This window comes from Falco rusticolus, chromosome 9 (genome assembly GCF_015220075.1).
Source record: "Falco rusticolus isolate bFalRus1 chromosome 9, bFalRus1.pri, whole genome shotgun sequence".
Lineage (NCBI taxonomy): Eukaryota > Metazoa > Chordata > Aves > Falconiformes > Falconidae > Falco > Falco rusticolus.
In genome coordinates, this window is record NC_051195.1 from 4,876,746 (window position 1) to 4,894,723 (window position 17,978).

The 17,978-nt window shown below is 39.2% G+C and overlaps 1 protein-coding gene across 1 annotated transcript in view; it reads left to right on the forward strand.

Annotated features, from left to right (window-relative positions):
* CPXM2 (carboxypeptidase X, M14 family member 2) overlaps nt 1-17,978 on the forward strand; it is a gene marked incomplete at its 5' end in the record, with an annotated part of 79,202 nt that overhangs the window by 42,745 nt on the left and 18,479 nt on the right. The window contains 3 exons of the mRNA XM_037400062.1: nt 5,439-5,523; nt 6,063-6,213; nt 14,122-14,210. Of these exons, the coding sequence (XP_037255959.1) occupies nt 5,439-5,523; nt 6,063-6,213; nt 14,122-14,210 (325 nt within the window). The remainder of the gene's footprint in view (nt 1-5,438; nt 5,524-6,062; nt 6,214-14,121; nt 14,211-17,978) is intronic.

The following is a 17,978-nucleotide window of genomic DNA, read 5'->3' on the forward strand; positions in this document are numbered from 1 at the left end:
GCCAATGTCTGTTAGTCTCATCCCCAGCATCTCTGCCACTGTGGGCTTAAGCTTCTGCTGACAGGCACATGCCAACCTTCCTCATTTATCTCAATTCATGTGGGGTTTTAGTGATGTGGAAAAGCATCCTTAGAGCCTAGGAGAAGAGTATCAGATTTATTTCACTTGTTGCTTATTCAGCTTTCCATAGTTGAGAAGCTTGCCCTTAAAGTATTACATAGAGCAGATGCTGTTCAAACAAAATAAAGCCGTACCTAAAGAGTGAGAAGTGTCAGCTGATGCACTCACCTGCTGAGGCTGGGCAGCCAAAAGCCTTGCGTCCCTCCACTGCTTCTCATTTAGTGCTCACCCTGTGTTGTGCTGAGCTGGGAATCGTCTGTGTCTAACACACATACAGAAAAGTAAACAACTTATGTTGGGGATGTCCAGGCAGAAAGACATTTTGTTGTTCTGGTTCTGTCATGATGCCTTTCCCTATGCTCAGTTGCCTGATGATGTGGTTAGATAAGGAAAAGCTGATGTGCTGGACAGGACCTGCCAAGGCTGTAGGCGATGTGTTTCTAATTCTCTGCTTTGATTCAGGTTTCCTCTCTGTCCCTGGGTAAGTCACTTAATCCCCGGGCTTGTCTTTTTTTGGATGGAAATGGACAAGCTGAACACTTCCATGGATCACAAAAAACCTGAATTTAAAATTGAAGATGTTTAAATAAGCCTTGTCTAAAGCTAATGCGTTTCAGATAAAACCCAACTACTTAATATTTTTTTTTAAAAAAAACCCACCACATTAAGTGAATTGGGATCATAGTTTGATTTTTGCATTTACTTTCTGTGAAGTGAATTAATTAATGTTGGCAATAGATGCTGAGATTTTTCACATAGGTTCCTCCTGAAAAGATAAGGCTGGCATAAATTTTACAAAGGATTCTTGTTGGGAAGCACCTGAATCCAAATGATTCCTGTCAAATCTGTGTCTCGTGATCCTTTTCTAGCATTGATGAAATCTGTGAGGCAGTCATGTAAGTAGCACTTTGTGCTAGAGCATGATGAACTAGAGGTAACCTCAAATACTTTTAGAGGTACTGTCACGCAATAACGCTGGTATTGCCTAGCCTCCTGCCAAGAAAGAGCTCCATAATTAGCACGCTTTTCTCTGAATGCTGGCATAGGGCTTTCCACGCATGATGTCTCCTTGACTCTACAAAACCAACAACTATCTGTATTTTTGCCTGAGGAATATAATAGTAGGTCCAGGGAGATTTTGTAGCGTGAATTCAAGAAAGCTTCTCTAAAAAAACGGTAGGGACACCCAAAGTACCGGAACGCTTTAGGCTTTCTTTCAGCTCTCCTTAGATAGCTTTATTGTTCAGTGCTGATGGGCCCTGAAAGGATTTGATGTGACGCGCTGCAGAAATTAATGTCTGCAAATCCCAAACCCAATGAGATGGATCTTCTTGTCATCAGGTAACAACACAGATGACATTCTCCAATACTTCTTTTAGCACAAGACTGTGCTTTAGCTGTCATGTTTCTGTGATGGATCTCCCCAAAAGCTTGCAATTTCTGTGTCTACGTGAGCAACATGAGCACCGTGTATGTATTAAACTCTTCAGTTCTAGGAAGCACCGTGCTTACTGTAAACAGGCTGGCTCCTGATTCGAGCATGTGCCACACATCCATCTGCTTCCTAGAAGCATCAGACCTCCTGTGCCAGGCATGTGTAGAAAACCTGCAGCCTCTGAGAAGATTTAGTATGTTGAATGTTCTTCTGCTGGTCTGTATCTGTAGAAATATCTGGGATTTAAAGATACTCAGATGCCTGGTTAGAAGTCCTGTGTGTTAGCTTCTGCTAGCTTTCCAGATACTCAGAACACATGAATACATGCAGAGTTCCCCTTCCCCACCACGGAAAATAAGACTTTAATGCAGAAGATGCCATTTTTGAGGGGAATCTGAATTTACAGCAGCCTTCTTACTATTGGCAAGAGCTGTTTTTCTTATGACATTGGGAAAAAAAAAAGGGGGCGGGGCGGGGCAGGGAACCTGAAGACCCTAGAGGCAGTTTTGCATTTAGTGCTGGTGGGAGAAGGATCTGTTCACCTGTGACAGTTTTATTCTGTACCTCAACAAATGAAAACTGGATGCTTATTCCTTACAGGCAAGCACAGTTAATAGGATGCAGTGTGCAACCTAATAATTACGCCTATTTATTTTGTCCCACGACCCTCTGTAGGCCTTCTATACTGAAAATGTGCAAGACTGGATGTAGTCCCATTTATATTTTAATTGGCAGCCTGCCTCTGGAAAGCATGTTACTTGTTGCCACTCAAGAGGGAAAATGTTTACGACTGACTAGTATACATTTTCCCTTGGGAGAAGCTTGAACCGTTGCAACTGTAGAGAGTGAGAAAATTAAAATATGGTAAATAAAAGTTCTGTCTTGGAAATACTAGTGCAACAGCAGCATTTTCTCATGCCAGTAAAACACGCGAGTTCTTTTTAAAACTTTCTATATGAGCCATGATTTTCTTATAAAACTATCAATTATGAAGAGTGTTCAATGTTTTCTTGTTTTCGTGTGACCATGATATCCCGTTTTAATTTTTTTCCAGGTGTAGAGTAATGAATAAGGATGTATTATGTTTGCCCTACTAATCTTGTTTGTGCAGTTGAAGCACAGAAAAGTACAGAAGTACAGAAAAAAGGTCTGTAAAATTTCCAAAGCAATGAAGCTATTTGGTTTGTGACATGGCCTCTTTTAGTCATTTAATCTAATTTTGAAAAATGGCCAAGAATATTAAAAAAAAAAACCCAAACCAACAGATGCCCCCTAACAACCAACCCACAAAACAAACAACAAAGTACTCACCACCATTTTACGTGCACTGGATATGTGCACTGCCACCACCACCACCCTTATTCAAACCCATGAGTTTGGCTCTCAAGCTTGGGGGATTTTTTCAGTCAGAAAAAGCTATTTTTCTGCTTCCTGGAGTTTGATCTTGGCCATTTTCAAAATTCGTAATTTCCATTTTTGTTAGAAGTAAATCCACCTGCCTTCAACTTATGGTCACAGAGAAGCTGAGGGAAGAAAGTAAAGATCTTTACAAGAGTTAGTAGAAACTTACATAGCATGCTGAAGTCATGGTTATCTTCCACACATGAAGACCTGAGATGCCAGCATGGAACTTCACAGATTTCCAGTTAATCCCTACCCCAGGAGATCTGCCACTGACAGGCAGACAATTAGTACTTTCAGAGTACTTCTAACTTGTTAAAGTTGTTTAACACATGATGTAGTAGTGTGTACACTGTGAGTGATAGATGTATTCAACTTTTCAATAAGATAATAAAACTAGTCCTGTTTTTTTCCATTCAAACTAACGTGAATGGCAAAATCTATTCAGTGAAGAAGGCTGGGTGAAAATTTGCAAAGGACTGGTTTCATCTGTAAACCAGCTGGATTTGTTCAGTCATTTTTTTTCAAAATCTCATGACATCTTTGACTTCTGAGGGTATGACTATACTACATACATAAGTGCTTTTCTAAATCTTACTAAACACCTAAATCTTTGGATTGAGGTGTCATTCTAAGTCTGGGCATCCGTTTGAATCTTTTGTGTGAGTAGGACCACTGTTACTGAGAAAATGAAATAGTAGATGGAAGTCAAAGGTTATAAATTTTATGCTGCCATGCATTGATTTAGGCATTATCTGAAGGTCACAACTGTGTACGTGATGAAGCTGGGCAAACTTGTGCAGATCTTGTGGCTATGAGTTTGCTCTTGTTCTGCCCCTGCCCCTTTTTTGGTCTTCACCCTGGCCTGACTCTCTTTCAGTGAACACAGAAGGGCTAGTTTGTCCCTTCAATATAAGGCCAGTGGAGTCAATGTGTGCAGTTATGGGTAGTTTGCTAATATTATTTGTTGGTTTTAAAAGAAAGAAAAGCAAAGTTGTCTTTGTATGGGTGCAGTACAAAGAGAAGTTTTTCTCAGGTCATAGAATCATAGAATGGTTCAGGTTGGAAGGGACCTCAAAGCCCACCCAGTCCCACCCCGTGCCCTGGCAGGGCCCCCTCCCCCCAGCCCAGGCTGCTCCCAGCCCCATCCAGCCTGGCCTTGAGCACTGCCAGGGATGGGGCACCCACAGCTGCTCTGGGCAGCCTGGGCCAGCGCCTCGCCGCCCTCACGGGGAACAATTTCTGCCTCACAGCTCATCTGCATCTCCCCTCTCTCAGCTCTGACAGGTGTCTCTGTCCTTCCAGGTACTCCCTGATCTCTGATCCATGTGCTCTGATGCTCTTCCCATAACTGCCCAAATTCCCCGTTCTCCCCAGTCCCAAGAGCTTTCCTCGCCCTGGTTTCACTTCCAGCAATGTGACTGTGTGGCTTAGCTGGGAAGCTGCGCTCAACAACTGCTCTAGAGGACTACTGGTTATGCACAATCTGTTTATATGCATGAATATAAAATTTAATCATCCTGGACTGACTTTACGGTACAAACACACCTCTAAGCCAAAACTCTTCTCCATGTCACTACCTATTGAAACCAGGAAGGTGTTAGGGGAAAAAAATCAATTCTTCTGCCCTTTTTAAATATGAGAGGAGAGTCAGGGCATTACCTTCTCCATACCTGTATACACATTACAATGGGAATGTCCAGTGTAAAAGCTACGTTGCTTTGACTCCACTCAGAACATAGGAAACAGCATTTTATTTCTCCTTATACTCTTCTTTTAGCTGAATACAGACAAGGCATAGTTCAAGTACAAATGAAGATTTGGCTTTTGTAGATTACAGGGGATTTTGCTGTAAATCAGATAACAGACCGCTAGAAAGATCAGCCTACCAAAGATTGATCTGGATATTGTAGTAGCGCACTAGTGCTGTGATCAATAGGACCCTGCTGTGCAGAGGCAGAATTGTCTCTTTGTTCCTATCTGTTGCTAATAAATACAGGAATGACTGCAAACTCCAGTCATTCTTGTATTGGAAGAAATGGAAATTTTTCTGGTTGAAATTCACGGACTTTTCATCCTAGAGGATTTATTACTTTTTTCCATCCTCTCTGATAACAGCAGCAGAAATAATAAATGTTCTGTAGCTGAAAAGGTAAGATTTTTGAACACTGGTGCATCGGTTCTAGATAAGCCATTTATCCCAAACTCTGCGTATAAAAGAAAAGGAGAGCAGTAATCCCTCACCTCCTGAAATCCCAGAGTGTTACCTTGGTGGGTTTTTTTTTTGCTTCTGTGTGCTAGGCTTTTTAAATTATCTGTTGAATCTAGATTTGCATGTCACTTTTTCAGCCAAGTGTTGACGTGACTTTGCCAAGTGGGATTTCCATTGCTAGCAGTCTTACAAGCTTTATTACACTAAACACAATTTGCAGTCTTTCTAAGTTATGAAAAAATAACTTAGTTACTCTTTGTCTTTTTCAAGGAGTAACTGGGTGACCTCTTACAGAGTATTGGTGAGCAATGACAGTCATGCATGGACTGCTGTCAGAAATGAATCTGGAGATGTGGTGAGTATCACAAAACACGTTTTATGAAGAAAGGCAGAGATGGAAAAGCGGGGGCTGTCCTCGTGCAGTTTTGATTTGCCAGATTAGCCAGTGTAAGACTACAAGGCCACCTTTCTCAGTAGTCCCACTAATTTTAAGAGTGAATCATGTAATACAGAGAGGGACCTGCAACACCCTGTATGACAGATCTGCACGTGTCTGCCTATGGATGTGAACGCCACCCTGGCAGTAGTCTTTGTCCATGATGAGAGATGTTTCTTGTTGCATGGCCTGTGCAAAGGTTAGCAGCAGTCTGCTAATCCCTGAGGACATCTCATGCCTGTGAGGTGTCTATTGCCAGAGAGAGGGTGTGGAGCTCCAGCTCCTTTGCCCCTCTCTGAGGGACATGGGGAGACTGCGCTATTTGCAGAGCAGTTCTGGCCTGAGCCACCATCAGCCTGGGGCTGTACCAGGTGACTGTATTTGTTTCTATTACCAAAAGTGCTAGGAGACTTTTTGAAGAACTGATCTTGCCATTTTCATATGTTTGGCCTGCATAGATTTTTGAAGGAAACAGTGAGAAAGAGATCCCAGTTCTCAATATGTTGCCGGTGCCGCTGGTTGCACGTTATATCCGTATAAACCCTCGGTCCTGGTTTGAAGAAGGTAGCATCTGTATGAGGCTGGAAATCTTAGGGTGTCCTTTGCCAGGTAAGAGTCTTTCTCAATTGATGTTAACATGGCTGCTTGTGCCAAGACTCAGAAATTTTATTTCCTTTGGATATCTTTGCTTTTGATGTAATACCTGTCTTTAGTGAGAGTTATGCAAAAAAAACCAACCCCAAATGCATCTATTTAGATACATTGACAGCATCAAGATAACTCTTCAAATGCGACCTCATAGTATTATTATAGCTTTATTAATAAAACCAGATTGCGTGGACGATCTAACAAGATTTTCTCTGTTATTTGGGCTGAAATGCAATTAATCTTACTGAGTGCACATGCACTGGGGAGGGAACAGGATTAGGTATTGGGACAGTCACTTGCAGATGTCTTAAGCTTCTTATGATTATGTAGTCTGATGTTTAAATATTTTTTTTTTATTTCATTGTACAGGCCATAGGACTTCCCTGAATTAATTTGAAGGCAAATACTGTGACTGAACTAGTGCTTATCTTGTAGGGGGGAGGAGGGGAGTTGGGCATGTACATAATTTCTAGCCAGTTTCAAGAGTTATCAAAGCCATCATGATCCCTGGTAAGTCTCAGGTGAAGGTGAATGGTCCTACCCTTGGTAAAGCTTGTGGAAGAGACACAACCTGATGTTTAGCACAAGCCTCCAGTGTTGGCTGTTTCTCTTTTGAGTGTGAAACACAATTAGGGTTTTGCCAAACAGAGTGTACAAAATGAAATCTTATACAGGCCAGTTAAAAAGAAAACCAAAAAAACAAAAAACCCCAAACGTTCGGCATTCAGTACTGCAGATTATGGCAAAGCCATGTTTCTGTTAAGAACATCGTAAATAGTCTCATGGTAGATTTGTGCCTTCATATGTGTATGTATGTATATATAAATAGTTGCAAAACTGTTTGTTCAAACCTTTTCTAAGTTGCCCAGTACTCATTTCACATCTCTCATCTGCTTTTTTTTCTTTTTTTCACTCTCATTGTTTGTAAATTCTGGCATCTTGGGGATAGCTCTTTCTTTTTTTTGCAGGGGGCTATGAATAGTATTTTCAGAAATACTAGAGCCAGAAAAAGCGCTGCCTTTCCAGAGCCTGTCCTTACTGCTTTAACTGTTCCTGCTGCTGTTCGGAGACTTGCTGCCTCCAATTCCACTGTTGATGTAGGGTCTTCACATGACAAGCAGAGGTAGCCTGATTTTTGTCTTTTAGATGTTTAAATACTCATGGAATAAAAAACCAAGCAACCAACCAAAAAAAACCCCAACCCAACACCAGTCTGGGGCGTGGAAGGGACAACTCTCTGACAAAGAGAAGTATGGGGCAAGTGTCATGAAGCTTAGCCTGTAGGTGTGTTACCATGAAGCAGGGAACGCCAGCAGCACTTGGACAACTGCTTTTCCGTGGGTGACAAATACATCCTGCACCTGAATGGCACTGACCAAGGGTGTCCTCTGTATGTAAATATTCATGTTTTCAGTAGGATTCTGATTTCTTTCAACTGTGGATCTAGAAAAATTCGGCTCTGTGGGTTGCTTGTTTCCCATTGTACCTTTTACCCTGGAGGGACAATTCCAGAGCCAATATTTCCCCATGGCTCTTGAAAGGACTGGTGGGCTGTGGGAGAGCAGTGATCTATCCCAAATTCCTGTGTGGGTTTGCAGAGGATCTGGTTTCTATAACACAGGGTGTGAGGCTGAAGGAAAAGCGTAGCTTTCTTCAGCACCATGACTTCACTGTCATGCAGGACATGCATAGAGGTCTCCAGGGAGTAACAGAGCTGACACTCAAACCATTTTGGAAAGCAATTTGAAGGTAAATTCTCACAATCTTTTTGTATTCCACAAAACTATACTTAAAGAGGGAGGAGCAAAAATGTTGGTATTTGGAAAGGTGATTTTTATTAAGTGCAGCAGTTACACTAGATTCTTACTGGGTATACACCCATACAGGGCCAAATTCTGCTTTGTGGTGTTAGCATTTGTCACCCTTCAGCTTCAGGGGGCTGTATCAGCAGGTGAAGGTGCTACCAAGGTAAGAACTTTATTTGCACTTCCACCACTGCTGCAACGAGAGCTGTTACAGCTTCTTGCACGTCTTGGGTTAACATAGAAACAGCATCAGTGCTTCTTCCTGATAATCATTTATTGAGTTAATTGCCTGCAGTGACTGACTCAGTTTATTCCTGGAAGAAAATACCAGAAGTATTCATTGAGAAACACAATGGGAATGGGGTGTGTTTATTCAAAATGTAATTGGACTGAAAGAACTAATAGGTTTTGATAAGCTGCTGACCCGTCTTTTTAGCTCATAAAGAACTGACATTTCTTTCTTCTAGTTCATTTTATTCATTGCACGCAAGGCTCTCAAAACAAAGCTGTTCCTCAGGTTGCTGAGGCCCTTTCATGCACGTTTTCTTCCTGTAGGACATGACTTATTTTTTGCAGTTCCCTCTAACTGGATTCCTTACCCTTTATTGGCATCATCTTATTCATATCCAAGTTAGGTAACCAACTGGTTTGGCCGTGGCTCCAGCATCTTTGATAGCACTGCTCTAGTACACCGATTGACTGTGCGACTAGAAACCAAGGTTCTTTTCTGACCGAGTTTCCTCCTAAGTAAAACTGAGCAAGTCTCCTAAATTCATCAAAATCAGGAGGTAGGGATCTGTCAGTTCACACATCTATATCCTTTCTGAAGACCCATAAAAGAAACTATGTGATGCTCAGTTTCCTTGAAAACCCACTGTGGTTTTGATTATATTTGCACCCTGAGTGTGTACATACAAGAGATCAAGTTGTCTGGAGGAGCAGTTTGGTCATGTTTTAGAGCATCCACGCACCCTGTCCTCCTGAGGCAATGACAATGCATGGGCAGATGGGGCGTAGGGAAATACTCCAGGACAAAAGGGGAGATAGAAGGAAAGTATGTAATTTTTCATGACTGAACTTCTTTGCATGTCTTTTAAACTTGTAATGTTCGGTTTCATGTCTTTATTAAACCATGAATAAGTTAAGAATTTGCATTCAGTCTGTACTCTATATCAGCTTTCCATCACGAGGCTCACGAGGGAGGGTAAGAAAGGAATACCAGATAAAGAAGAAATCTGAATAAGATGTTAATATTCCAGAAAAGCCTGTTAGCACTGGCAGAATGTGATGGAAATGGTTCGAGGCAGCTAGGACTCATTCCTGTTGTTAGTGCTCTGTTAATAAAACCTGCTGCATATGCTACGTGCACTAAAAGTTGGACAAACCGTGAGAAAGCATTATTTAGATAATTGGAACAGAGAAATTACCAATTATATAAGTGGTATTAGATAAGATGACTGTAATTTGTATCACTTAAATGCTTATCTATTATTCATAACATTTTTGTGTATTGTAGGCTAGTTTTGACAAACAATCTTTTCTAGACTATTACAGTAGCTCTACAAAAAAAAAAAAAAAAAAAAAAAAAAGCTGTGTTATCCAACTATGTCAATACGATCTTTCAGGGAACAGAAGTGATTTGCTGTTTCACCAAGGAAAAAATGTTTAGCTGTGGAGGAAAGCTGCCAGAAAATCCTACCTATAGGAGAGGATCAGTGCTGCCATTTCTTACTGGGAAAAAAAGGGGACAAAAGCAGCAGCATTTAATTCCCTTCCCGGTTTCCAAAACTGTTGGTATTTACATAAATGTAGACTGACACACACAATCTTTTGCAGTTGCCTCAGAGGGATGGATGTACTTTCCTTGCCTGTTCTTTTTCAAATCTAAGGAAAATCAGAAAGAAACTGCATATGATCAAAAGTACCCCAAGATAGGAGACAGAAAATTAGCTGAGCTCTTCATGCATTTATTTATACTGTAGAGTATTCAAGGCAATAGGCAATTATTTTAATGGAATAAATTTGTGATGAATTTTAATTTTTAATAATTCTTATATAGAAAACTATCATTGGTATCATGATTATGCCATCACTTTCAACCCAAGATGATAAATTAACTTTACTCTGTAGCAGAACACTATGTTTTGCAGTGGATGCATCATTCAGTCCTATTTTCACTGCTTGTTTCTTATTGCCAGGCTCCCTGCTTAAGTCTAGAAGTGTGCTCATTTGGTATAAAACTAACTTTCTACAAGTATCTTTCATTATAAGTGATCATGTATACAGCAGTACTAAATTCAGCAAACTACTTGTGAGAGTAGATTTTTGCTTAGACTGACAGTCTGTCCTTGTGTTTTGCTTTTATCATTGCAAAGCTAAACTTAATCTTGGGCAATTTAAAATTTTTGGGAGTTTGCCTGGGCAAAGGCAGAATAAAAATGAGACCAAATTCAATAATTCGCCCAAGAAAGGCCAATGTATTATGTTTCCCCATACTCATTAAGACAGATGTGTACCATCCCCCAGCAATGCAGTGGGTGTCGTTAAAAGGTTTTTTCTATTTTATTTGTAAAATGAAATGTATACTATTCTGAATGGTCCTCAGAATTACCATTATTATCAGAGTCAAACTGTAGGAAATCATTAGAAAGATCAAATGTTGGTAGAAAACCTTTTAGAAGCAGCTACTGCAGGTTAAGAGGTTGAGTTTTCTATTATTATTATTCATTATGCTTAATGGGAACTAGTTGTTTGGTATTTGACTATACATCAATGCATATAGGAAAGAATCCATCTACAGCTGAAGCTTATTATTTCATCAGTGATTTAATGTGTGATGTTAATGCTCATGACTGCCATGGAACAGATCCTGTGGAATAAAAACTTAGAATCAGCTGATATATCTGCCAGCAGATTTTTTTTCAAGATTACACATGTTCTCTCTGGCATGTTCAGTTCTGTGAAGACTAGTCAAATCCACTTGTGTGACATGGAAATGAAAAAAACCCAGTCATTTGTAAAATGGCACATTGAAGTTTTTAAGGCAGTCCGAAGGATTTAGACTGGAATATTCTTTTTATCAAAAACTTGCCTAAATCACTTGGATTGACTTAATTATCTCATCCATTTGGAGCATCATGTGAGCATCACTTGAGCTTCCAAGCTCCATCAGTACAATACCATACAACTCATTGTAGGACCCCTGTGAGAATGAAGCACAAAAATCCTGTTTGGAATGGATGCAAGTTTTACTTACTAAACGAGAGCATTTTGATAATATTGTTTGGTGAGTGTTGATTTCATCTTCAAGTCATTGCAAAGCTCACTTCATACCTTTCCAGTGCCAGTTAAAAGAATACTGAAAACCAAAGGAGGGGGAAGAAAAAAAAAAAAAAAAAAAAAAAAATGACCAGCACAGATGCCTTCTATATGTCAAACTGCTGAGCAATTGGTCCTTTCTGGTATTTTTTATGGGCAATCCCCAGAGCTCTCATGCTGGAAAGTCGTTGGGTATTTTAGAGCTTCTTAGACACTTGTCCATTTATATAAAGACTATACTTATGAAGGTAACAAGACACCTTTACCTGCAAACTTAATTAACTCAACCGGTAATGTAAAGATAAATTAGTGGTCGAAAAAGCTAAGATATTACTTTATATAAAAGACAGTGCCACAGTTTTGCAGGACCTTTTCTGCTTGGAAGAAAGACTGTCTGAGATGTTGCCATGAATAAATGAGTATATTTCAATTCTAGTTCTTCTGTGATTTGAGTTTCTTAGTCTCTTATTCTCTGCTTTATTAAAGAGAATTATTTTTGCCAAAGTGGACCTAACCAGCTGTGCACAAGATTTGTATGCCTTTCTACATTTAAGCTTTTAATTTTCTAATCTGTATTCCTGCTGCAGCAGAAATCCAGTGATCCAAGCAGACTTACAGTAGAGCCTGGCAAAACACGAGCGCTAATTCTCTACAGACCTGTCAAATTGGGCAGGTTTTGAGGAAGGACCAGAGACACAATCATTCTCACTGTACCATTTCTTTGTTTCCACCAACTCTACAGCATTCACAGTCATTCCCATGACAATAATGTTTGATGTATGGAAGAAGTGCCAGACTTTGAAAGGAATGGGATTAAAGTATTAAGAACAAATATCGTTTGCTGTATATTTTGGCTCGTGGTGATAGAGAAAGCCTTCAACATCCTGGCAGTTTTATGATGTTTATATTTTTACAATTGTGAAGATATTCTGTATGGCATTAAACACATTCTCTCTTTCTAGAAGAAGCGGGATTTTTTAAAGATTTCCATTTTTCAGTCATCAATATATTAATGTTTAGTTTCTACAAATTAAACAAAGAAATCTTGTTTCCTTACCTCATCAAGTTCAAATTCAAATCCCTTTCTAGGTGACCTTCTGATAGAATAAGTTCCCACTGGAAAGGACAGACTGCATTGAACAGCCAGGTTTTGCTGAAGCAAGATGGTTTTTGACATTTTTCAGTCGTATTAGTACAACAGCGTTCAACTGACCTTCCAGTATTTATGCCGGGATTTTTTTTATTATTATTTTTAATTTTTAATGGCAGAATTTTTTAATTCTTCTGGGAAACCTTAGGGAATGGAAGGGGAAACAAGCATGTGAATAAGTGTTAGAGAACATGAGTAAGTGAAGCTTAATGGAACTTGCATGTTTCATATCATAAATAACTTAAATAGTTCAAATTTTGCTTTCCTTCCACATAAAAACAACCCTCAAAACCAACTCCCAAATACTTCTAGAATGTTATAGGAAGAACAAGATTGAGAATTTAGAGGGTTTTAATGTTAGAAATATGAAGCTTAAAAGTTTTAAGTTATAAGGTATTTTTAAGTGTTACGGGGTTTCTATAATTTCATGAAGCGTTTGTTGTTGCAGGATAGCATCTACACATTCTTCCTATTAATAATTATGCTTTTTTCCCAAAAAACAAATTATAAGTGCTAGGTGATACTGTTTCAAAATATCATTTTTTCTGCTCTAGAGACAATGGATTTTGGCTGTGTTGCAATTAGACAAGATAATACTTGGATTGATAATTGGATTATTATTGGCTTACATATTTGGAATTTTCCCAATAATTTTAAACCAACTGAAGATGATTTTGTGCTAAGGGAGACAATTTTTCATAACAGCCTGACAACCACTGGTGTAACAAATGATTACTTAAAAATCCAGACATCCCAGATATGGCAAATTAAGGAATTTTCTGATGTTTTCCAAATAGTTTATTTCTACATCATAACAGATTAGGCTAGGAGCACAGATATCAGGAAATATAAAACTGAACCTGAACTGTTTTAGCCTGTTTTCTGGTGGGTTTTTTTCCAGGTGAATAACCTGGAAAGTCAAGGAAACAAAACATTTTCTTCTGCCACATATTTTCCTTTGATTCATCAAAGCACACAAACTATACATTATATATGTATAGAAATTAATATGCTAATTCTAAAGTGACAAACACCAACTTCCACACAAAAATGTTTGGGAAAATAATGAAAATGATTGGGAATGTTTAATATGCACAGTAGAACCTTTCTGTATTTTGCAAACATGGGCTCTGAAAACACTCATCAAGAAAACTAAAAGGTAATTCCTTGCAATAGTAAATTAATCAAGTAGACGCAAAACATTTGCTGGGGCTTTTTTCTCTGATATGATTTCCCCACCCTGCTCTCTTATCTTGCATGACTCATGGTTTTCCAGTGTCTTTCACCCTCCTCTGTACCCTAAGGATGCCCTTCTGCTTTTCTGTTGGGAGTTTAGCTGTTTGTGCAGAGTAGCTGTCTAGCAAGCTGATGCCTGCTGCCTCCTCGTTTCTATTTGGATCTATGGGAGCTGATTTGTGCAGTAATTAGAAGTATTTCAAATGTGTTGTTTCTATGAGTTTTGCTTTTGAAAACCTGTTTTAAATACATATAGGATGGTGGAATTCAGATTTCCACATTCCTTGCATGCATTATGGCTAAGCATCTTTATATTTGAAATTCATAAGCATGTGAAAATTCTTTTATTTATTTTCTCAGACCCAAATAATTATTACCACAGAAGAAATGAAATGACAACCACAGATAATCTGGACTTTAAGCATCACAACTACAAGGAAATGAGGCAGGTAGGCAAAGAGGCTGGTGTGTGACCTCCTGGATGAAGGGTGGATGGGTGCAGGTTTTTGAGTTCTTATAGCATCTGAATTCTACCCATTAACAATATTACTAAGTGATGTCTGCAACCTATTTAAAAAAAATTTTTTTTTCTGGTTTTAATCTATTTAAAGCCCAAAGTCTTAATTTGTACATCATCTAACCTTTAACAGGTGACACTACATGGCAGAGGGAGTATTTACACGTAACTTGCCATCATTTTTCTTGTAGGTTTATTTGAGTGGTGAATGTTGCAGCAGTTTTTCCATTCAGATCTGACCCTGCCTTAGCCATCAGAATTCTCCTATATTTCAGTATCTCTGGATAATCAGAATAAACTCTAGGGAGTCCAATTCTGTATTCACAGTTGTGAAAATCAGCAAAAAATCACCAAAAACACTAGGAAAAAAAAATCCTCTTAGTATAATTTTAAACCTACCAGCCTTGTTACTCTTGTTCCTTTAACTCCAAATAGGCAACATTGTTGTTTTTGTTATTGTTCTTAATCTTGCTTCATATCACCACAGACATAGGTGTGGGTTGTCCTAAAGAAGGCTTTCTGCCCACTTTCTCTTCAGCTATAAGGATAATACGTTTGGACTTGAAGTGTGTGAATCATTTGCTGTGTGCTGGATTTTCAGCATATTTATACTGCATGAATCACCATTCATTTTTATTGAGCAATTGTGTACTGAGTCACACATTTATTTCAGTAGAGATTTCATGGCCTATATTTCTTAGCACAAAGATTAGACAAGTAGAAACTCAATTGGCATAATTACTGTCAAGAATAATAAAATAAAGTGTATTTTAGATTTTCGTTGCAGAAAGGCAGGTTGATCACGTTAGAAATATCTTTGGGGGGAAAAAAACACCACAGCTTTAAAACAGAATGTTTTTCTAATTTTCATACAAGTAGAAAATTTGTGACTGTGGATGACAGCTGGTCAGCTGTCAACTGTCTTTGTGCTCTCCCAAATTCTCTGTGTCAAAATAGTGTATTTAGAGCTCATTGTATTCTAAGTGGGTTCTGCTGCTGGTACACAGAAGATTGTAGGTTGGGTTGCAATAAGTCTTATATCCCAAAAGCTACCCTTAGAACTTCATAATTTCTTTCATAAGCGTAAAATGGAGCGATAATTGTCAAGATCCAGAGTCAACTTATTTTTTTAAAAAAAATACTGTGCACTGTTGTCAGTTTTGCTAGCTACTTCACTGCCAGCCATCTTAGAAAAACAATTCTCTCTGAAGAAACTGATCACAAACACTGGAGGAGGAGAGGGTGTTCCCTGGGCCATGTTTTGGAAGCGTTATATTACATTGCAATATGTCAAGTATTTGTGAGAAGGAGGGATTTTCCTTAGTGTCAGCTTATTTTAACAGAACTCTCTGTTTAGGAAGATGAAATTTATAGTACCAATTTTTTCTCTTAAAAAAAAACATTCAAGATTCTTTCTTCAGTCAATGTGAACAACTTGCTGTGTCTTGAATGCAGAAGTCAGGATTGTCTTAGAGTCCAAAATATTTACATGATGTATTTGTGCTGAATAGGAAGCTGTTAAAATGGATGTTAGATAGCCCCAGAAATAGTTTGACATGGACACTGGAGTACAACCTTGTCTTTGAAACAACAAACCCAGATTATATTTTTCTTAGTAACGTTAATTTTGAAATCCATTTAACTGGATGTCGCTCATGCCGTTGGACAAGCCAGACTCCAAGCACCCCTGAAGTCTTGTGTTGCTCTTCATGGTCAGCTGTGTTTATGGACTAGATTTAATGGTAATACAGAATATTGAAGATCACTTGTATCTGTATCGAAGGGTGAAACAACCGAATGTAGAAAACCAGAGCGGTGCCCAGCAAATATCCTAGGCTGCATGCAATGCCAGCTCGACATCTCTATCTGATAGCCTCCAAGCTCAAGGAGGAGGTAGTTTCAGGTTTGGGTGGCAGCAGAACAAGAAACACAGAGATCCTGGTAGCATTAGGTTAACAGTTGGACTCAACGACCTGAAGAGTCTTCTCCAACCTAAATGGTTCTGTGATCTCCGCAGAGGATCAGAAATAGCCCTAAACTGAAAGGCATTGACGGAGAGTCCCTTTGCCACCTCAAAGTGTAGATGTCACTTAGACCTACAGTTAATACACCTTTTCTGCAAAATGGAGGAATTGGACCTTCAGAAACCAGTTTTGCAGGGTTTCTTCAAAGGCTGCATGCAGTCTTGTTCCAGGGCACTAATAGGGTAAATAATTGGTAGTGACAAACAAATAGGAACTGTCAAATAAGAACTGTTAGTGAACGTAATTGTGGAAGTGTTTTACAGTCCTGCTGGTTGTTAATAAAGCCCTGACTGACTGTTATCATCAATTGTCTTTGACAGTTTGTACAAAGCACAAAGAAAACACTGTGACATTTCAGGTGACCTATTGTGCCGTTTGTAGGAAATGGGTATGAGAAAAGCAAATACGAAATATGTTCATTTTCAGTATCTTATTTACATATAAACACTTAACTACATTGTTATATCCATACTATTATCAAAAGAGCCACAGTGACGTCTACTACAGAGGCCCTAATTCAGGAAAGGCTCTTTGTTTGACTCAGAAAGTAATCACATGCTTGCAATTAAAGAGATGATGGGGAGTTTACTGAGGCCAATACAAATATTTCCACTGATTGTAATATACTTTGAACTTGGTTCTAGGCATTTTTCTTACCAGCAATGAGCATTTAACGTACTTCTAACTGCTTTCCTAAATTGATGTTCTTGGTACCTTGTGAGCAGTGCAGTGCCAGGCGCGTTGGGAAAGGCTCTGCTCTGCAGCTGGGCTTCAGAGGCAGCTCCGGGAGGTCCAGCTCGTCCTCCCTATTTCACATCCCAGTTGTCAATGGATGTTGTTCACATCCCTGCTGCATGGGCGCAGGGGTACATCAGCCAGGAGGGAGTTCCCTGCTGTTTGAACAGGGTGCAAGGAGAGGAATTAGTAAACACAGGGCTGGCACGGTAACATGATCTTAAAGGTCTTTTCCAACCTAAATGATTCCATGATGATTTACACATTACAGCCAGCCAGTTTTGGCCTGCTAAAATAGACCTTCTTTTAATGCAGTGCCTGTACTCATCAGCATAGTGAACAAATAATATTTATCTCTATTGGAGAAAAACATGGTTTCTGATCCAATAACAATGCATTTCGTCCTCTTGTCAGTAGGACATAAATAATCCCCAAGCAGTAGACCTTGGATAAGTTTCGGTCTGTGAGGCTCTAGCAAGAGGTTCATAGCTCCGCATCCACGGATAGTATTTTTGTTTTTATGAGCAGGTTGATCATGAAGGCTTAAGTCTGTCTCAAAAAAGTAATTGACTTGTTCAAATTAGACACTGTAAAATGTAAAACAGTGTCCTCTGGCTTCACCTATGTGTTTCAGCTGGAACAACAAATGATGACATACCCACTTACGCACGCCCAGAGCTTTAAAAAGAGTGTCATGGGAATAGCTGGGTACCCATAACCCCACCACACTGATGATGATGACAGCGGTGAGAAAAAGTAGATATGAAACTAGACAATACTCTGCAAGAGCATAACTGACTGTATTTTTCAGACAGGCGCTGAGTTTAGATTTGGAAAAGAAATTGTTTCTCATATGTGTAAAACCAACGTGAGATGACAAATGTACAAAAATAGCATATTTTCAGTCTCTTTGCAACATGATTGTAAATAGAAGTGAAGCC